General features: G+C 47.3%; 1 protein-coding gene across 4 annotated transcripts in view; it reads right to left on the reverse strand.

Annotated features, from left to right (window-relative positions):
* Positions 1–23139, reverse strand: part of shroom2a (shroom family member 2a) — a 129729-nt gene that overhangs the window by 73316 nt on the left and 33274 nt on the right. For all 4 annotated transcript variants that reach the window (XM_079506531.1, XM_079506533.1, XM_079506532.1 and 1 more), the window contains exon 3: positions 9062–9210. In XM_079506531.1, coding sequence (XP_079362657.1) covers positions 9062–9210 — 149 coding nt within the window. The remainder of the gene's footprint in view (positions 1–9061; positions 9211–23139) is intronic.

Consider the following 23139-nt stretch of genomic DNA (forward strand, 5'->3'; position numbering starts at 1 on the left):
TGAGGAAAATGAACAGGGATTTATTTTCCGGGTCTCTCGAGGGGGCGGGACTGCGACGCTCTATAGAGGAGAGGTTATGGATATTAATACACATCCTATCCTAGAGGAGAGGTTATGGATATTAATACACATCCTATCCTAGAGGAGAGGTTATGGATATTAATACACATCCTATCCTAGAGGAGAGGTTATGGATATTAATACACATCCTATCCTAGAGGAGAGGTTATGGATATTAATACACATCCTATCCTAGAGGAGGAGAGGTTATGGATATTAATACACATCCTATCCTAGAGGAGGAGAGGTTATGGATATTAATACACATCCTATCCTAGAGGAGAGGTTATGGATATTAATACACATCCTATCCTAGAGGAGGAGAGGTTATGGATACTCTGGGCCCTTGACATGGGCCCACTGGCACCGATATAGAAACATAGGTTTTTTCATTCAGGAAGTTATCCCAACTATACACTTTAGAAACACAACCCCAAAAACAAGTACCAACATTTACAAGAGACTTTACAGAAAAAAAGAACTAGCCCAAAACGCCCACTTTAAGCAGCAGACATGGCAACAATGACTGGCCGCCACGCTGCGTTGCCATCCAGACAGCAGGCCTGTTATTGTGGCCTGGAGGAAATGAGAGGCTACGGATGCTATTTGAGATGCTCCTGTTCGTTCACTGGCCAGAGAAAGAGCTGCTCCCGTTCACTGGCCAGAGAAAGAGCTGCTCCCGTTCACTGGCCAGAGAAAGAGCTGCTCCTGTTCGTTCACTGGCCAGAGAACAGGAGCATCTCTTTCTCTGGCCAGTGAAAGAGCTGCTCCCGTTCACTGGCCAGAGAAAGAGCAGGTTTGAGCTGCTCCCGTTCACTGGCCAGAGAAAGAGCAGGTTTGAGCTGCTCCCGTTCACTGGCCAGAGAAAGAGCAGGTTTGAGCTGCTCCCGTTCACTGGCCAGAGAAAGAGCAGGTTTGAGCTGCTCCCGTTCACTGGCCAGAGAAAGAGCAGGTTTGAGCTGCTCCCGTTCACTGGCCAGAGAAAGAGCAGGTTTGAGCTGCTCCCGTTCACTGGCCAGAGAAAGAGCAGGTTTGAGCTGCTCCCGTTCACTGGCCAGAGAAAGAGCAGGTTTGCAACACAGGACACAGGGCCACGGAGGAACAACACAACACCATGTGTCTCTCATAAAACCTGACTGTGTTTGTACTGGTCAGCTCCAGGTATAATGTGTTGTACTGGTCAGCTCCCAGGTTTAATGTGTTGTACTGGTCAGCTCCAGGTTTAATGTGTTGTACTGGTCAGCTCCAGGTGTAATGTGTTGTACTGGTCAGCTTCAGGTTTAATGTGTTGTACTGGTCAGCTCCAGGTTGTAATGTGTTGTACTGGTCAGCTCCAGGTTTAATGTGTTGTACTGGTCAGCTCCAGGTGTAATGTGTTGTACTGGTCAGCTCCAGGTTGTAATGTGTTGTACTGGTCAGCTCCAGGTTTAATGTGTTGTACGGGTCAGCTCCAGGTTGTAATGTGTTGTACTGGTCAGCTCCAGGTTTAATGTGTTGTACTGGTCAGCTCCAGGTTGTAATGTGTTGTACTGGTCAGCTCCAGGTTTAATGTGTTGTACTGGTCAGCTCCAGGTTTAATGTGTTGTACTGGTCAGCTCCAGGTTGTAATGTGTTGTACTGGTCAGCTCCAGGTTTAATGTGTTGTACTGGTCAGCTCCAGGTTTAATGTGTTGTACTGGTCAGCTCCAGGTTTAATGTGTTGTACTGGTCAGCTCCAGGTTTAATGTGTTGTACTGGTCAGCTCCAGGTTTAATGTGTTGTACTGGTCAGCTCCGGGTTTAATGTGTTGTACTGGTCAGCTCCAGGTTGAATGTGTTGTACTGGTCAGCTCCAGGTGTAATGTGTTGTACTGGTCAGCTCCAGGTTGAATGTGTTGTACTGGTCAGCTCCAGGTGGAATGTGTTGTACTGGTCAGCTCCAGGTGGAATGTGTTGTACTGGTCAGCTCCAGGTGTAATGTGTTGTACTGGTCAGCTCCAGGTTGAATGTGTTGTACTGGCCAGCTCCCAGGTGGTTTAATGTGTTGTACTGGTCAGCTCCAGGTTTAATGTGTTGTACTGGTCAGCTCCGGGTTTAATGTGTTGTACTGGTCAGCTCCAGGTTGAATGTGTTGTACTGGTCAGCTCCAGGTTTAATGTGTTGTACTGGTCAGCTCCAGGTTGAATGTGTTGTACTGGTCAGCTCCAGGTTGAATGTGTTGTACTGGTCAGCTCCAGGTTTAATGTGTTGTACTGGTCAGCTCCCAGGTGGTTTAATGTGTTGTACTGGTCAGCTCCCAGGTGGTTTAATGTGTTGTACTGGTCAGCTCCCAGGTGGTTTAATGTGTTGTACTGGTCAGCTCCGGGTTTAATGTGTTGTACTGGTCAGCTCCAGGTTTAATGTGTTGTACTGGTCAGCTCCAGGTTTAATGTGTTGTACTGGTCAGCTCCAGGTTTAATGTGTTGTACTGGTCAGCTCCAGGTTTAATGTGTTGTACTGGTCAGCTCCAGGTTTAATGTGTTGTACTGGTCAGCTCCAGGTTGTAATGTGTTGTACTGGTCAGCTCCAAGTTTAATGTGTTGTACTGGTCAGCTCCAGGTTTAATGTGTTGTACTGGTCAGCTCCAGGTTTAATGTGTTGTACTGGTCAGCTCCAGGTTGTAATGTGTTGTACTGGTCAGCTCCAGGTTTAATGTGTTGTACTGGTCAGCTCCAGGTTTAATGTGTTGTACTGGTCAGCTCCAGGTTGTAATGTGTTGTACTGGTCAGCTCCAGGTTTTAATGTGTTGTACTGGTCAGCTCCAGGTTGTAATGTGTTGTACTGGTCACCTCCCAGGTTTAAATGAGTGTGTGTGTGTGTGTGTGTGTGCATGTGTGCGTGCATGCGTACAGACCATAGACCCCGCCCACTGTCCAACCCTAGCCTGGATCCAGACCATAGACTCCGCCCACTCTGAGTGGACTGACCATCTTGTCCGACCCAGGATTCAAACCCTGGCCTCTGCATGTGAGGGACTGTATTTCATCCACTACCACAATTCCCGCTTAACCAAAGCACAAATTGCTCTGATGACGTTCAGGCAGTGCTATACTTCTCCACCAGTAGGTTCCCTACGGCCCCATATCACAATATTTATGGAGCAAAATAAAGCAATATTTGATATATGTCTCAATGTCATCTTCTCTCAACTTCCTTAGTTACGCAACCCATCCTTCAGATGTCTCTCATTACTGAAACCACACTCTGAACGCGGATTAACCCATTCTGGGCGGGAACCCCTGTTGGTGTTTTAAGCGTTACGTTATACTTTAGCTATTGAAAAATAGCAGATCTACAAGCTCATAGCGCGCCACTCGGTGGCGCGCTATGAGCTTGTAGGTCTGCTATTTTTGAAAAGTTGTGAAAATGTGGTGCAAATCTTTGAATATATATTCTTTCCGTGGCCCAATAGAGATAATTCTGGGGGTCCTTGACATGAAAAAGGTTGAGCACCACTGACATAGAAACATGGGTTTTAGAAACATGGGTTTTTCAGAAAACTATTAGGATTTAGAAGCCTTTTTTTTTTATCGCCATCAGTCCAAAATGGGTTAAAGCCACAATCAGTAAGTAAGGAACCCAAGAGGCAGTCCCTGCTTAGGGAGGTGTTGGGCTTATGAGCTTCAGGCAGGGCCTCAGAGCACCTGGCTGGTCTATGAGCTTCAGGCAGGGCCTGAGAGCACCTGGCTGGTTTATGGGCTTCAGGCAGAGCCTGAGAGCACCTGGCTGGTTTATGGGCTTCAGGCAGAGCCTCTCAGAGCACCTGGCTGGTTTATGGGCTTCAGGCAGAGCCTCTCAGAGCACCTGGCTGGTTTATGAGCTTCAGGCAGAGCCTCAGAGCACCTGACTGGTTTATGAGCTTCAGGCAGGGCCTCAGAGCACCTGGCTGGTTTATGAGCTCCAGGCAGGGCCTCAGAGCACCTGGCTGGTCTATGAGCTTCAGGCAGGGCCTCAGAGCACCTGGCTGGTTTATGAGCTTCAGGCAGGGCCTCAGAGCACCTGGCTGGTCTATGAGCTTCAGGCAGGGCCTCAGAGCACCTGGCTGGTTTATGAGCTTCAGGCAGGGCCTCAGAGCACCTGGCTGGTTTATGAGCTTCAGGCAGGGCCTCAGAGCACCTGGCTGGTTTATGAGCTTCAGGCAGGGCCTCAGAGCACCTGGCTGGTTTATGAGCTTCAGGCAGGGCCTCAGAGCACCTGGCTGGTTTATGAGCTTCAGGCAGGGCCTCAGAGCACCTGGCTGGTCTATGAGCTTCAGGCAGGGCCTCAGAGCACCTGGCTGGTTTATGAGCTTCAGGCAGGGCCTCAGAGCACCTGGCTGGTTTATGAGCTTCAGGCAGGGCCTCAGAGCACCTGGCTGGTTTATGAGCTTCAGGCAGGGCCTCAGAGCACCTGGCTGGTTTATGAGCTTCAGGCAGGGCCTCAGAGCACCCGGCTGGTTTATGAGCTTCAGGCAGGGCCTCAGAGCACCTGGCTGGTTTATGAGCTTCAGGCAGGGCCTCAGAGCACCTGACTGGTTTATGAGCTTCAGGCAGGGCCTCAGAGCACCTGGCTGGTTTATGAGCTTCAGGCAGGGCCTCAGAGCACCTGGCTGGTTTATGAGCTTCAGGCAGGGCCTCAGAGCACCTGGCTGGTTTATGAGCTTCAGGCAGGGCCTCAGAGCACCTGGCTGGTTTATGAGCTTCAGGCAGGGCCTCAGAGCACCTGGCTGGTTTATGAGCTTCAGGCAGGGCCTCAGAGCACCTGACTGGTTTATGAGCTTCAGGCAGGGCCTCAGAGCACCTGACTGGTTTATGAGCTTCAGGCAGGGCCTCAGAGCACCTGGCTGGTTTATGAGCTCCAGGCAGGGCCTCAGAGCACCTGGCTGGTTTATGAGCTTCAGGCAGGGCCTCAGAGCACCTGGCTGGTTTATGAGCTTCAGGCAGGGCCTCAGAGCACCTGGCTGGTCTATGAGCTTCAGGCAGGGCCTCAGAGCACCTGGCTGGTTTATGAGCTTCAGGCAGGGCCTCAGAGCACCTGGCTGGTTTATGAGCTTCAGGCAGGGCCTCAGAGCACCTGGCTGCTGCGCTGCTTGGATCTTACTATGCCGTATCCGACATGACAGCCATGTAAACAAACACACAATGTCATTTACAGCTAAACGTTGCTCTCAAGAATGTTTTTGAAAACCTGAAGCAAGAAATAAGACGATTCAGCACCCGGAAATTGAATCTGTTTGATCAACACTTCCTTTTAGCGAGGCGACAGCAGCATGGGCAGAGACGGCCAGCGCAACACTTATGGAATACTTTTATTACCGTAAACCAAGGAAATACCTCGTTTTGTTGTTACTTTTGGGTCAATTTATTGATGTGTTAATGAAGTAGCCGTTTAATAAGTGGGATGATTAAACATCCTGTTGGTCATTAATTCTCGACAACTAGTCATACATTATCCCTTTGCTTAACATATTCTACCATACAGTTAATTAGTTAAAATAACATTTTATTCATCACGACGTGTTCCAGATGTGGAACTACTGATCTGTACAAATATACAGTCTCAGAAGAGCTATAGAAATGATTCATCCAACACTGTTCATGTCACAACATTTTAATTAGATCACAATGTGCTCTCCAGCTGCTCTCCAAGAACAAAAAAACAAAACAAAAACAAAGTCATCAACCTCCCACGACGCCTGTGTGTGTGTGTGTGTGTGTGTGTGTGTGTGTGTGTGTGTGTGTGTGTGTGTGAAACGGTCTGTGTACTTTTTAGTTGTTTTTTCCAGTACCCTTTCACGGAGCAAATAAAAAATTGACCGGTACGAGATGTTAAATGACCACGCTGGGGGGTCAGTTCGCTGTGTGCCAGTGGACGGACGGTGGACTTTGAGAGTGAAACCTGTGTTGTTTGCAGAGAGGAGACGCACACGAACAGCCAACATGTGAATCGATGGAGCAAACATCACGTCGTTCTTCGATTTTTCAAAAATAGCAGATCTACAAGCTCATAGCGCGCCACTCGGTGGCGCGCTATGAGCTTGTAGATCTGCTATTTTTCCAATAGCTAAAGCATAACATAATGCTAACACCAAAAGGGGTTCCTGCCCAAAATGGGTTAAGGAGGGCCAAGCAAGCACCCTGATTGATTGATGATCCATCCATGTAATTTCGAGGCAATTTAAATTGAACTTGATTTTTTTTCACCCGGTGCCAATGGGCGCTACTCTCCCTCTGCCAACCTGGGGAGAGCCCCGAACTGAGCTCATGCTTCTCTTCAATGCTTGAGGAGTGAGCAGGTCACTTCTTATCACAGGGGGGGGAGTTTTCCCCGGTAGGACGTACAGTAGAGCGTGGAAGGAACACCTTATTCCAACCAGTTATTTTGCCAACGAACCCCACATACCGTAGGGTATGGGTGCTGATGACGCAGAGGAGAGTATACAATACACGCCCCTAGCGTCCCTGCCGGGAATCGAACCCGAAACCTTCTAGCTGTGAGGTGACACCGCTACACCCCCCCCCAACGTTTGGCAATGACTTCTAGAATTCCCGGCAACATGCTTTGTGTTGCCTATATTGTGCAACAGAATCTGCAAAAAGGAATGTGCGTATGATCGTATCTCGTAATGATTCATGGGGGACTATCCCAAGAGATCCACGCCGGTGCTCAAAGGCACATAAGAGTTCAACGGGAAACAGAGATGGTCACTAAGGACAATAACGTACTCTCTATCCGTATTCCCTTCAAGTCCCTTAAAAGGGAAAGTCTATTATGATAATGCACTAGAGACTGACACACACACACACACACACACACACACACACACACACACACACACACACACACACACACACACACACACACACACACACACACACACACACACACACACACACACACACACACACACACACACACACACACACACACACACACACACACACACACACACACACACACACGTCTTTGTGTGCAGTTGAATGAGCAGCGATGTGCTTCCTTGTACAGCAGTATTTGTTTAAGGCTTACGTTATGCTATGATCCAACAGGGCCGGCGTGCAGCCTGCAGGCCGTGCAGCCACCAGGCCCACGCCGAGCGGACAATGAGACTCTATGTTTCACACACAATGTACAGATTGTGGACAGACCTTCAGCGCTCAGTGATTCAGCATGCCGCTAACGCAGGGGAATATGCACCGTAAGACCACTCCGCCTCGTCTAAAGGACCGGAGGGGGGTTCGGCGGTGCGTGCGTGTGTGCGTGTGTGAGTGTGAGTGCGTGCGTGCGTGTGTGAGTGTGTGAGTGTGTGAGTGTGAGTGCGTGCGTGTGTGAGCGTGCGTGTGTGAGTGAGTGCGTCAGGGGAATGTCTGCGCTCGGCGGAGGGTGAAATTGAGAGTGACGTGACGTACAGTTAAACGGAGCTTTCAGGGTCTTATCGCAGAGAGACGAGACAGGGACAGAGAGATGACTGTCAGAACAGTCAGAGAGACGAGACAGGGACAGAGAGATGACTGTCAGAACAGAGAGACGAGACAGGGACAGAGAGATGACTGTCAGAACAGAGAGACGAGACAGGGACAGAGAGATGACTGTCAGAACAGTCAGAGAGACGAGACAGGGACAGAGAGATGACTGTCAGAACAGAGAGACGAGACAGGGACAGAGAGATGACTGTCAGAACAGTCAGAGAGACGAGACAGGGACAGAGAGATGACTGTCAGAACAGTCAGAGAGACGAGACAGGGACAGAGAGATGACTGTCAGAACAGTCAGAGAGACGAGACAGGGACAGAGAGATGACTGTCAGAACAGAGAGACGAGACAGGGACAGAGAGATGACTGTCAGAACAGAGAGACGAGACAGGGACAGAGAGATGACTGTCAGAACAGAGAGACGAGACAGGGACAGAGAGATGACTGTCAGAACAGTCAGAGAGACGAGACAGGGACAGAGAGATGACTGTCAGAACAGAGAGACGAGACAGGGACAGAGAGATGACTGTCAGAACAGTCAGAGAGACGAGACAGGGACAGAGAGATGACTGTCAGAACAGAGAGACGAGACAGGGACAGAGAGATGACTGTCAGAACAGTCAGAGAGACGAGACAGGGACAGAGAGATGACTGTCAGAACAGTCAGAGAGACGAGACAGGGACAGAGAGATGACTGTCAGAACAGAGAGACGAGACAGGGACAGAGAGATGACTGTCAGAACAGAGAGACGAGACAGGGACAGAGAGATGACTGTCAGAACAGTCAGAGAGACGAGACAGGGACAGAGAGATGACTGTCAGAACAGTCAGAGAGACGAGACAGGGACAGAGAGATGACTGTCAGAACAGAGAGACGAGACAGGGACAGAGAGATGACTGTCAGAACAGTCAGAGAGACGAGACAGGGACAGAGAGATGACTGTCAGAACAGAGAGACGAGACAGGGACAGAGAGATGACTCTCAGAACAGTCAGAGAGACGAGACAGGGACAGAGAGATGACTGTCAGAACAGTCAGAGAGACGAGACAGGGACAGAGAGATGACTGTCAGAACAGTCAGATCATTGCATTTGCATCGGGTGATACTTCCTTCCACCAATACCCATGGCTGGGAGTGGTGGTGGTGGAAGCAGTACTATGATTTATTTTAAGTAAAAGTAGCACAAGTACAACACCTAAGTATGTTCAACAATGTTGCTTTGGGCAAAATGAATGTACCAGTCGTTGACTTTGTCGCCGTCAGGGCCAGAAACCTTGTATATATTTATTTCATAAATGAATGAACTAATTCGTCATACAAGAGCACAAAAGCAGCGTAAAGATCGCCGATCTAGCTTATAGATCGGCTTTTTTGGCCCCCAGGTCGAGGGTCCATCTACAGGAAAGGGGTGTGAGGGGGGGGGGGGGGGGGGGGGGGGGTCCGTACCGTTTGACCACCAGGGCGAGGGTCCATCTACAGGGAGGAAAGGTGTGTGTGAGAGAGAGGGGGGGGGTGGGGGGTTGTTCCGTACCGTTTGACCACCAGGGCGAGGGTCTTGTGGGATCCTTTCACCAGGCAGATGGCTTCCTGTCGGGATCCACTCAGAGGGATCTCGTTGATGTTGACCAGCTCGTCTCCCGCCTGGAGGCTCACTGCTGCCGCCCTGCTGCCCTGCTCCACCTGGTGCAACCACAACACATATACAATGTTTATATATAGGCTCACTGGCGCCGCCCTGCTGCCCTGCTCCACCTGGTGCAACCACAACACATATACAATGTTTATATATAGGCTCACTGGCGCCGCCCTGCTGCCCTGCTCCACCTGGTGCAACCACAACACATTTAACGTTTATATATAGCAGGGTTCCCCAATTCATTTTCCTCAAGGGCCATATTTTGACTAGGGTACCAGGCTGGGGGCCGAGTCCGCACACACGAGGTCGAGGTCTTTTCAAATGGGCAAGACCCCATTTGAAAAGGATGCCCAGTTTGACATGCATAGGCTACTGACCCCCATTTAATGCCATTTATATCTGGGACCCCCTCAAAAAAAGAAAAATATTTGTTAATTCTTCCAGGGGCCACAAGGGGGCACTCCGCGGGCCGCAAAAGTCCCACGGGCCGCCTATTGGGGAACCCTGATATATAGGCTCACTGGCGCCGCCCTGCTGCCCTGCTCCATCTGGTGCAACCACAACACATTTAAACGTTTATATCGGCATTGCCCGTCATCAGGACACCCATTGCAGTGTCTTGCATAAAGACCAGGTAAGTGCACACATAGACATCAAAGGGGGCGTGAGCCCCTGCCTTTTTACCCGTCTGTAAAACAACTGCCCTCTCCAGACCACGAATGCAGCATTTTCTATGGTCAAAGAAATGCAAATGCCCCTCCTCTCCTCTCCTTTCCATGCCATGCCAGAAGGCAGCATTCAGGAGAATTGCTTTTTTCCCCGAAGTCTCCTGAACTTGAACACAGTATTTTGCGTTGAACAAATTGGTTTATAAATCCATGTCGTTACACCTGCATCTCCACTAGATAAGGAGTGCTGGGTTGTGCCCCGAAAATAGCTGATCTACAAGCTCTCAACGCGTCGCAGCGCGACGCGTTGAGAGCTTGTAGATCAGCTATTTTCGCTATTCATGTCCAAAAGTGCACCTCTTGCGGGATTTCAGCCCCTGCCCCTCTAACCCTCTCTGCACGTCCCTGATAAAGACAACTTGTTATGGCTGTTTTTAAAGCACTATGAGGCAGTTCTCTTGCTCTATGAGGCAGTTCTCTTGCTCTATGAGGCAGTTCTCCTGCTCTATGAGGCAGTTCTCCTGCTCTATGAGGCAGTTCTCCTGCTCTATGAGGCAGTTCTCTTGCTCTATGAGGCAGTTCTCTTGCTCTATGAGGCAGTTCTCTTGCTCTATGAGGCAGTTCTCCTACTCTATGAGGCAGTTCTCCTGCTCTATGAGGCAGTTCTCCTGCTCTATGAGGCAGTTATCTTGCTCTATGAGGCAGTTCTCTTGCTCTATGAGGCAGTTCTCCTGCTCTATGAGGCAGTTCTCTTGCTCTATGAGGCAGTTCTCTTGCTCTATGAGGCAGTTCTCTTGCTCTATGAGGCAGTTCTCTTGCTCTATGAGGCAGTTCTCTTGCTCTATGAGGCAGTTCTCCTGCTCTATGAGGCAGTTCTCTTGCTCTATGAGGCAGTTCTCCTGCTCTATGAGGCAGTTCTCTTGCTCTATGAGGCAGTTCTCTTGCTCTATGAGGCAGTTCTCCTGCTCTATGAGGCAGTTCTCTTGCTCTATGAGGCAGTTCTCTTGCTCCGGACGGACGGCAGGACTGTTTGGAGAAGCTGCTTCAGTACCCTTTTATTTTCCATAAACCACTAGGCCTAAATATAACCTTCTGTAAAAAACAGTGTAATTGTCGTATTTGTGTCGTACAGTTTATGCAATCCTCACAGAGAGGATGGAGCACAATGGACACATGCTCGCTGGGGGGCATTTTATGGTATCCTTTCAGCATAACCTTTGACTGTACTGTACTAGCCATAGAGAGATATATATATATATATATATATATATATATATATATATATATAAGAAAGCTAGATGGCTCACCCGCGCTCTGGCCATCCCGGCTCCTCCTGTCTACATGTGGAAGTGTCCTTGGGCAAGACACTGAACCCCAAATTCCTCCCGATGTGCTGGTTGGTGCCTTGCATGGCTTCCGCCGCCATCGGTGTATGAATGTGTGTGTGAATGGGTGAATGGAATGCACAATCTATGTGAAGCGCCTTGGATAAAGGTGCTATATAAATGCACCATTTACCACATGCTGTATTATCAGCATGTACATGCACAGTAGTGCATGTACATCAGTGTGTACAGCATGCAGACAGTAGTGCATGTACATCAGTGTGGACAGTACGCCATGATGTGCATAATATTCCATTCTATAGAGGCTCATTCTTCCCATTCCACTCCGAATGGAATGAAAACCATTTCCTCAAGACGTGCAACCAATGAAACTACAGTCACGGGAGGCCTGTTAGTACTGGAGCTATAGATATATATACAAGCAGGATGGCAGCTGATTGTACCACACACACGGACGCATGCAATGCACCGCGCACGCACGCACGCACGCAATGCACCGCACACACGCACCGTGACGCACGCACCATGACACACACCGCACGCACGCACGCACGCACGCACGCACGCACGGACGCAGGCACGCCACAGTGACAGGAAAAAGGATCACTCCATGTTTACATTAATCAACAGCTGCAGGTAGAGCCTCCATGAAGGAACAATGCTTCAAAGAGTCAGGAAGAGCAGCGACATAACCTCGGATACAACATACACTGCATTGTGTTGTGCGTCTGAAAGCAGTGGTTCTCTGTGGGTTCTGGACTCCTAGCAGAGACAGTGGTTCTCTGTGGGTTCTGGACCCCTAGCAGAGACAGTGGTTCTCTGTGGGTTCTGGACCCCTAGCAGAGACAGTGGTTCTCTGTGGGTTCTGGACCCCTAGCAGAGACAGTGGTTCTCTGTGGGTTCTGGACCCCTAGCAGAGACAGTGGTTCTCTGTGGGTTCTGGACCCCTAGCAGAGACAGTGGTTCTCTGTGGGTTCTGGACCCCTAGCAGAGACAGTGGTTCTCTGTGGGTTCTGGACCCCAAGCAGAGACAGTGGTTCTGTGTGGGTTCTGGACCCCTAGCAGAGTGTTCCAATACTTTTTCATGTCAAGGACCCCCAAATTCACACTAATCAGCCCGCGGACCCCCATTTAAAAAATATATGCCAGGGAATAAGAGAAGATTGTTACGGCTCTAGCAGTGAATCTCGACCCGTTTAATTTCAAGGACCCCCAGATTGACATGCATTAGTCTACGGACCCCCATTTAAGGGCATTTCTAACTCTGAGGCTCCCAATTTATATTGTAAAAACAATGTTCAGTTAACTCTGAGAGAGTACAAATGGAACCAAATGGACCACACAGCAGTTTTGTCAGGCGGCGCATGAGTTATATGGACAGACATAGAGATTCTGTGAATTCATAGATACATAGATATACTGTATTATATCCATTAAAATAAAACACGCGCCTCTCGATTCATCCGAAAACAGCTGGAGCCCTGCATCGTTTGAACCCTTTAGATTAGAACGTTGAGCTTTGAGAACAAAGCCCCCCCACCCCCCTCCGTTGGCACAACCATACAAAGTCATACAGGTGGACACACACACACACCCACCACACACACACACACACACACACACACACACACACACACACACACACACACACACACACACACACACACACACACACACACACACACACACACACACACACACACACACACACACACACACACACACACACACACACACACACACACACACACACACACGTTTCTTGGCAACTCAGGGCAACGCAGCCCTAGTTCTGAAGCTGATTATGAGCCCTGCCGCCCTGCACTCACTACCAACCTGACAGAGAGAGAGAGAGAGAGAGACAGAGAGAGACAGAGAGACAGAGAGAGAGACAGAGAGAGAGAGAGGCAGAGAGAGAGGCAGAGAGAGAGAGAGACAGAGAGAGACAGAGAGACAGAGAGAGAGACAGAGAGAGACAGAGAGACAGAGACAGAGAGACAGAGAGAGAGACAGAGAGAGACAGAGAGAGAGACAGAGAGAGAGAGAGACACAGAGAGAGAGAGAGAGAGAGAGAGAGAGAGAGAGAGAGAGAGAGAGAGAGAGAGACAGAGAGAGAGAGAGAGAGAGAGAGAGAGAGACACAGAGAGAGACAGAGAGAGAGAGAGAGAGAGAGAGAGAGAGAGAGAGAGAGAGCGCTGCATGACTCCACTCCAGAGGTATGTGTACGTCGTACAGCCTGTTAGGTCTTATACAGGCTTTATCCTCTCCCTAAAACAGACTCCAGATAGCGGCCATCACAGCTCCCTTTTCATTATTGTCTAATAAAGAGGATTTGGAGGATTTGGAGACGGTCAGATTGAGAACTATCATCACGCCTAAGCTGTATACAGTCGTACGGCGGTGTCGCCTGTAAAAACAAATAGCATGCCAGTACTGTACAAATTTGAGTGAACCCGACTTGACTTTCACTTGAATTTCCAATACTTTTACTAATTACTCCACTACATCTCAGATGCAAATATTGTAGGCCTACTATTTACTCTGCTACAATTATTTGAACATTTTAGTTACGTTACTTTGTAGATTTAGATTATTATTACAAAACATACATTAACCACTTCAACCTTATATACATTCTGTATAATTACATTTTACATTACATTTAAGTACATACTGACGCCAATACTTTTGTACTTTTACTCAAGTACATTTTGAATTCCAGACTTTTACTTGAAACAGAGCATTTCTACATTGCAGTTTTGATACTTTTACTTAAGGAAAGATTGTACCCCAGCAGGCTTCATGACGAGGCTGTGCTCCCTAGTTGCTCTCCATATGGTAACAGGACAGTTCTCTCTCAAGTCTTTTAATGGCTGGTGTTCTGTATCCGTGCGATCCGAGAGGCCGAACGCGGCTCTCAAGGTATTTAATGGAAGCCTGAAAAGCAAACAGAGGCAGGCTTTTCGCTCGGTGTTATTAAAAACAACAGCGCCCGTCCCGACCTCGTCTAGCGCATTTAGACCTAAGTTCGATTCTACAAAACGTGAATCCTGACAGTTTTCTGAAAAACCCTATGTTTCTATATCAGTGGTTCTCAAACTATTTCATGTCAAGGAGCCACAGAATTATATGTATTTGACCGCCGACCCCCATCTGAAAATATGTTGTTCAGAGGACACCCCAGAAGCAAAGATTTGAGTTAAAAACGTTCACTTTTAAAAGAATATATATATTCATTCATAGATTTGCGCCACATTTTCACGATATTAAAAAAAATAGCAGACCTACAAGCTTGTAGCGCGGCACTCGGTGCCGCGCTATGAGCTTGTAGATCTGCTATTTTTCAATAGCTAAAGTATAACATAATGCTTAAAACACCAAGAGGGGTTCCCGTCCAGAATGGGCTAGAGAGATATGGGTCAGAGTGTTGATAGGCTGGGCAGGGCGGCATGCAGAAAACACACCGATATAAACTTACTGCTCCCCAACCCAAGGTCACATCTGGAACTTTTAGCGCTGAGTGGCGTCGTGTAAGTGATAAGTTGTTGTGGAGTGTTAAAATAGTTCTGTGTTCCCACCATCGCAATCATTGTTAGTGTTTTACAGAGTGTTTGTTCAGTAACACAGGGCTCTCCTTGTCTCTCCAGCTCTTTAATAAACAGAAAACACAATGTCCAGGTGGGTCAGGATGATGGAAGCCAATGAAGCCACAAACCATTTTCTGCTCCCAGAAAAACCTTTACTTGAAAAGTGGTAAAGTTTCCAAAGTTACCACTTTTAAAGTGTAGATATTTCTGGGAGCAGAAAATGGTGTGCAGACTTTTTTTATTATCCTCAACCTCAGCCTATCAGGTCTTTGATGTGCGTCGTATTCAACCTCAGCCTATCAGGTCTTTGATGTGCGTCGTATTCAACCTCAGCCTATCAGGTCTTTGATGTGCGTCGTATTCAACCTCAGCCTATCAGGTCTTTGATGTGCGTCGTATTCAACCTCAGCCTATCAGGTCTTTGATGTGCGTCGTATTCAACCTCAGCCTATCAGGTCTTTGATGTGCGTCGTATTCAACCTCAGCCTATCAGGTCTTTGATGTGCGTCGTATTCAACCTCAGCCTATCAGGTCTTTGATGTGCGTCGTATTCAACCTCAGCCTATCAGGTCTTTGATGTGCGTCGTATTCAACCTCAGCCTATCAGGTCTTTGATGTGCGTCGTATTCAACCTCAGCCTATCAGGTCTTTGATGTGCGTCGTATTTTTGGCTGTTTTTCAGCCTACTAGATACCACCAATCCAATCATCCAATCAGGAGAGAGAACTCATACAGGAAACAGGATACATAAAGTGAAATTGGAATGGGTTCTCTGTCCCGATTGGATGAAAACATATTTTCTCTTTATTTATTTAATAAAAAATGTATCCCACAATTTTTGTAAACCCTTTTTTTCCTACCCAGTGTCAATTGTCCAGTCACTCTAGTGTAATCCTGGGCTCTACTCTCCCTCTGCCAACCTGGGGAGAGCAGCGGACTGACCTCATGCTTCCTTCAATGCATGAGGAGTCCAAGCTGCTTCTTTTCACCTGGAGGGGGAGTTTCCCCGGTTGGACGTAGCGCGGCCGTGGAAGGAACACGTTATTCCAACCAGTTCCTTTCCCCTCCATCAGGCACCCTGGCTGGCCAGGGGATTGGGGGAGGCTATTTACTGTTTATTGAAGAGCTGGAGAGATGGGGGGGAGATCCCTGTAACTGAAAATAAGAAGCTCAATGATTACCAACAGAATATCTGTGACCAAATTTGACTGAGAGCCTGCCATCGCGCAAATTCCAGCTTTTCACCAGAGGAGAAAAACTTTAAAAAAAATGTTTTATCCAAAATGAGTAAATATTAAATAAATGCTTAAACGTGTAGCTAGGTGTAATGTTAGAGTCCACAGAAGTGAACCTTTCAAGCCTCTTTTCTCAACTCGCTTTCTCGTTTTCTGCAAGACATTACTCCATATATCTCCAAAACGTCAATTTGAAGCTATGATTCCCTGCTTTCATATGACACGAAAAAACTTTTAAAAAGTCCAATTTTTGAGTCCATTTTTGAGTCCATTTTTGACTGAGGGACTGCCCCTCAGTCAAAAATGTTTTAACCCCCCCCCCAAAAAATCTCTCTCTGTGGTTCAGGGGAGAGGTTTACCTGAGCTATAGGACCAGAGTGAACATGTGAACAGGCCCATTGGACAGAGGATAAGAGCACAGATTGCTGTTGGAGGAGAGCCTTATCGGAGCTCTGACAAGGTCAACACGGCTGCCTAAAAGTGTTTATATTATTAGTCATTCTGTGTTGAGTGTACTAGTCGTAGCACACATTACATACTGTATCTAAGCCCTTATGGTTTTCACAATCAGCTGGTGGTCATTACGTGCAGGATGTAATCCCACTGGGCTCCAGTGTGTACAGACAACACAGTCATATCTAACCCATTCTGACCTGAGGACGATTGCCTTCTAAATCCTGACAGTTTTCTGAAAAACCTCATTTTTTGTCAGTGGTTCTCAAACATTTTCATGTCAAGGACCCCCAAAAATATATGTAATTGGCCACCGACCCCCATTTGAAAATATGTTGTTCCAGGGACCTCCCCCCCAGAAGCAAAGATTTGAGTTAAAAACGTTCACTTTGTAACAATACACATTCAAAGATTTCAGGCACATTTTCACGATTTTTCAAAAACAGCAGATCTACAAGCTCGTAGCAGCTTGTAGATTTGCTATTTTTCAATAGCTGAAGCATAACATAACAATTAAAACACCAAAAGGGGTTCCCGACTTCCCGTACAGAATGGGCTAATGCCTAAATTATGCTCCGTCGTCCGTTGTGTGCGACTTGCCCACGTGACGTGAAGTATAGCTGGTCTACGAGATCACAACGCGAGCAGAAAATACCATTTTCAGGACACAGGATTAAACCAGTGAAATTGGAAGTGCAGACGAAACAAAGATAAAAAGGTGATATTGGAACAGTTACACCACACAAGTGCAAAGCCGATGAATTCTCTTTTTGGCGTTCTCTCTCCTGACGGGATAAAAGTTCTATCTGCAGCTTATTAAATAGCTGGAGAGAGAGAGAGAGAGAGACTGAACAAACAGTCTGTAACAGTGATTACGGATCGGAATACACTATCTTTTTAACAAAACACTTTTGGTTCCCCCATTTAAACATAATTAGAAAAAGGCCGATGCACACCTCAAAATGTTGGTGACAGGTGTGTAGGACAAATAACAAATGCATATAATAAAAGGGCATCTTTGTTTGAATAACAACAAAAAAAAAGGACCCGCACACTGTCGGGAAACTTGCAAAAACTCCCGCTTGTCCGTCCCGATGAAGGTCTAACGACCCGGAACGTCAAATTAATGAAGAGCAACATTTATTTTTCTAAGTTTCTTCTGACAGTGTGTGTGTGTGTGTGTGTGTGTGTGTGTGTGTGTGTGTGTGTGTCGGCTCCTTTTCTTTGTTATTCAAAGATCCCCCTTTTCTTCCCCCTTTTAAAAACCTAATAAACATATCAACTTACACCCTCCCTTAAGCCATTCTGGGCGGGAACCCCTTTTCGTGTTTTAAGCATCATGTCATACTGTAGCCATTGAAAAATAGCAGATCTACAAGCTCATAGGTCTTGTAGGTCTGCTATTTTTTGAAAAATCTTGAAAATGTGTTCTTTGAATATATATTCTTTTAGAGCGAACGTTTTTAACTCAAATCTTTGCTTCCGGGGAGGTCCCTGGAACAACATATTTTCAGATGGGGGTCCGCGGCCGATTACATATATTTTTGGAGCTCCTTGACATGAACATGTTTGAGAACGACTGCCAGAAAACCGTCAGGATTTAGAAGACATTTTGTAGAATCTTTTCTCAGGTCTAAACGTGTTAATTGACCTCGGCCTCAGAGTATAAACCGTCAGAGGAGCCTCTCCACAGCGACGCCTCCAGTAGGAACACTGAGGAACCGCCAGACAGAACCACAAGACATAAAAGGCAACAAAACTCACCCGCACCGCTTTTTACACACAGACGCACACGCACGGCACGCACACACACACACACGCATGGCACGCACGCACACGCACACACACATACGCACACACACACACACACACACACACACAGACACGCACGCACGGCACCCACACACGCAGATCACACACACATCACACACACAACGCTCTCTCAAGGACACGCAGCTCGCTCCTCCATTATCTCCGTCCAGCAGGAAGCCTCTATCAGTCCAGCACGAGGCATCCTGGACGCTAAAGGATGGATCTATCAGTCCAGCACGAGGCATCCTGGACGCTAAAGGATGGATCATCCATTCCAAAATAGACCAGCGAGCGGAGGAGGAAGAAGTCCTCATTATGTACAGAACATACTGTAGCGATACCACAACGTCTGTTACGAGACGTTTACACCAGAAAAACGTGCTGCAAAGGCATCCAAATATACTTGTGGTATCAAGAGTGAGTATCATTACGCAGAAGAATTCACAAGGTTTTTCAAAAGGTTTTCAAACCTTTGAAAACCTCACGTCGTGTGCTTGTAGATCAGCCTTTTAAAAAAATAAAAGTGTGCTTGTTGTATGCATGGTTTAACCCATTCTGGGCGGGAACCCCTTTTGCTGTTTTAACTAAGCATTATGTTATACTTTAGCTATTGATAAATAGCAGATCTACAAGCTCATAGCACGGCACTCGGTGCCGCGCTATGAGCTTGTAGGTCTGCTATTTTTTTTAAATCGTAAAAAAGATGAATGTACTGTGTGTTTTGTAAATCTACAACGTAGCTTGTAAGTAAAGTTTACAACCAATTGCAGTGGATCAAAAGTACAGTATTTGCCTCTAAAATATATATACCGAAATAAAGTACTCAAGTAAAGCACTTGAGTAAATGTACCCCCATATAGCCCCCCCTGTCTGGCATCCCGGTGCGGGGGGGCATGATGAGGGGAAGGATGTGGTGATGGCCGCATACGGAATGTCTTTTTCTGCTGAGAAACGTCCTCTGTGTGTGTGTGTGTGTGCCTGTGTGTATGCGTGCGCACGTGTGCTTGTGTGTTGTCCTTGTGCTGACAGGGCGCAGATCCCGAGAGCCTGCTGTTGCCTCAGGCAGTGCACACACACACACACACACACACACACACACACACACACACACACACACACACACACACACACACACACACACACACACACACACACACACACACACACACACACACACACACACACACACACACACACACACACACACACACACACACACACACACACACACACACACACACACACACGATAATTGTTTTTCTCTTTGTGTTTTACGATGCATGGAGACAGAGTGAGTTTACAGTCAAGAGCTTTGTTCCTCTGACAGGCTTGGTTGGTGTTTTTAAAGCTACACTACGTAACTTTCCTGCTCTACCACGGTCGGATTTGAACTCTCCTGTGCAAAAGTGCTGCATTTTACCACAGAGCGAATAGAGCCTGCCTGATTGGTAAATGGCAAATGGTGGATTCATATAGCGCTTCTATCCAAAGTGCTTTACATAGATTGTGCATTACATTCACACACACATTCACACTGATGGCGGCGGAAACCATGCAAGGCACCAACCTGCACATCGGGAGCAATTAGGGGTTCAGAGTCTTGCTCAAGGACACTTCGACACTAACTCTGGGGGAGCCCACAGGGATTGAACTGGGAACCTCATGATTCCCATGCAGTTGTTCTACCGGCCACTCTACCGCTGAGCCACTGCACCGCCCCTGGAAGGAGACATTACCTTTTGACCTTCAGGTCATAATTGGTGTTAAAGCAGAAACAGGATGGTGTCAAAGGTCATTGTCTCTCCTAGACTCATTTTAACTGGGTATAGATTGTATACCTAGTTTCCAATGAGACACTGACCCCAATAAAGACCTCCTTCCACTAACGTGAGGAAGTCTGTCTCTATACTCTGCTAGACATTTAAGTTGAGTTAGCGTCTTTGTGACGGAGTGCTAGTTGGAGCGTGAGTGTGTAAAACATAACAGATACAGTTCAGTGACTCCCTGGTTGCAGTGTCAACATGAGCACTAGACAGACAGCGTGGTCACACCTACGCTGTGACACAGCACTACCGCCTTGGAATTCCAGGCCAGATTAGAGGCTAGCACTCAGGTGGAAGTAAACCTACCACCTATACTCCAAAACACTGCTTCTCAGCCCTTTTTTCTGGTAGTCCCTTTTTTCTGGACTACATGTTGTCTCAGTAAAACCGCTATCCACAAGGAGGAGCAGTGCACCAAAGCATTATGGGAATTGTAGTCCAGGAAATAAGTGACCCCAGTGTTCATGACATCAGAGACACTGACTGGGCTCACTAAAATATCTAAAACCACATATTACACACATTAAGACCCCCAGGAAAGTGCTAAAGAAGCTAAAGCTTCTAAACGTTTGCAAAAAACTAACTAACTGCTCCCCGAGGCACTGCCCCCGTAGCGCCCCCTAACTGCTCCCCGAGGCACTGCCGCCGTAGCGCCCCCTAACTGCTCCCCGAGGCACTGCCGCCGTAGCGCCCCCTAACTGCTCCCCGAGGCACTGCCCCCGTAGCGCCCCCCTAACTGCTCCCCGAGGCACTGCCCCCGTAGCGCCCCCTAACTGCTCCCCGAGGCACTGCCCCCGTAGCGCCCCCTAACTGCTCCCCGAGGCACTGCCCCCGTAGCGCCCCCTAACTGCTCCCCGAGGCACTGCCCCCGTAGCGCCCCCTAACTGCTCCCCGAGGCACTGCCCCCGTAGCGCCCAGCGCTCCTGTCACTCAGGATGGGTTAAATGCAGATGCCTCGTTTGAGTCGTTTCTCTGTGTATGCAAATTTACACGGTGACAAATACCACAAAAGGCGTGTGGACTGTGTTGTTACTATTAATACACATGTAGGCATGGCAGCGTGCGTTGCACAGCCCCGCCAAATACCCAACAAGTTACGCTAAACAAATACAAGCTAAATCCCTGAACATCACCATGACTCAGATCTATACATCCTAGAACTGACTCATAGATCTGACTCAGATCTATACATCCTAGAACTGACTCATAGATCTGACTCAGATCTTTACAGAGTACAGCATCTTGCAATGGGTCTGGTCCACAAGATTCGATACTCCACCAAGATACCCATGTACCTGTCTAGATACTTCCTTAATGTTAACAAAGTCCACACCCTCAACACCAGAGGGAGTGCAACGAACCATGTACAACCCAGATTCGGCACAAACAAGGGACTAAATTATTTTTCGCTCCTATGCCACCAAAATGTGGAACGCCCTACCAACAGTCATTAAGACATGCAAATCCCTTAAATCCTTCAAAACCGCTCTCAAAGGGCACCTACGGACGGCTGCAATTTGAAACTGGCCCCCGTAAAAATCTGAATCCCCCCCACCCCTTTTTTCCCCCTCACTGTATATGTCTCTTTTCCCTTTTTACCTCTATGATGAATTCCTGTTCTGTTCTTTGACTATATAGAAGTGTCTATTTGTACGTCTCTAAATGTTTTGATGAATTGAACAAGGTGGACCCTCTTGTAAACAAGTGTAATGCCTAATTGGGTCGTCCACTCACAGTTAACAGTCTTTGTATTGAGTTTGTGCTTGAAATGTACTGTAATTCTGCAAACTGTTAATAAATATAATAATCAATCAATCAAACATCCTACACTGCGTCATCATTTACAACAGGACTTGCATACGTTTGGAGCCGTCCTCCTTTCAGGGCGGGAACCCCTTTTGGTGTTTTAAGCATTATGTTATACTTTAGCTATTGAAAAATAGCGGATCTACAAGCTCATAGCGCGGCACCGAGTGCCGCGCTACGAGCTTGTAGATCTGCTATTTTTTTTTAAATCATAAAAATGTAGCACAAATCTTTGGATATATATTATTTTAGAGCGAACGTTTTTAACTCATATCTTTGCTTCTGTGGGGGTCCCTGGAACAACATATTTTCAGATGAGGGTCGGTGGCCAAATACAGATATATTTTGGGTTCCTTGACATGTAATAGTTTGAGAACCACCGACATAGAAAGATAGGGTTTCCACAAATGTTCAGATTTAGAAGAGATTTTGTAGAATCGGCCTCAAACCTACTTAGTTTAGACTAGTCATTGGTTAGACATGGGTTAAGGTTAGGTTTAGGTGTGCTGCCCCGTGGGAGGTTAGGTTTAGGGTGAGGGTTTGAGATAGGATGTAGTTGTAGGACTAATGACTGGTCTGACTAACCAATGACTGGTCTGACTAACCAATGACTAGTCTGACTAACCAATGACTAGTCTAAACTAAGTATGCACCCCCTGCCGTAATCTAATAACCACAGTATCAAGTATAGAGCTTATTTATGTTTGTAAAAATAATCGAATGTGCAAAGTAACTAGTAACTGAAGTTTGCAAAAGTTTTACATTGCACTGAATGCAGTAAAAAGTACAATAATTTCACTGTATTGTAGTGTAACAGAAGTATAAATTGCCCCCCCCCCCAAAAAAAAGAAAGCCCTCAAGTGAAGTAGAAGTAAATTCAAATGTAAGTGGGTGGCCTGGGCCATGGCTCAATGGTCCAGGCACCTTGGCTGGTAATCCAGTCTGGCAGTGTGCCGCGGGTTCGACTCCCGATCCCGACGGCCTTTACTGCATGTCTTCCCCCCCCCCCCCCCCATTTCCTGTCAGCCTACTGTCTGTCCCTCCATAAAAATATATAAATTAAAAAGGCGAAAGCCACAAAAAAAAAAAAAATGTAAGTGGGTGTATTTTTGGTTACAGTTCTATACTTTCCATGATGCGTTCCTCTCTCTGACACACTGCAGTGCTCATGGGTCTACTCTACAGCGAGCTGGCATTCCACAGCCAGTTGCAGTGCTCATGGGTCTACTCTACAGCGAGCTGG

This window comes from Electrona antarctica (assembly GCF_951216825.1).
Source record: "Electrona antarctica genome assembly, chromosome: 7".
NCBI lineage: Eukaryota > Metazoa > Chordata > Actinopteri > Myctophiformes > Myctophidae > Electrona > Electrona antarctica.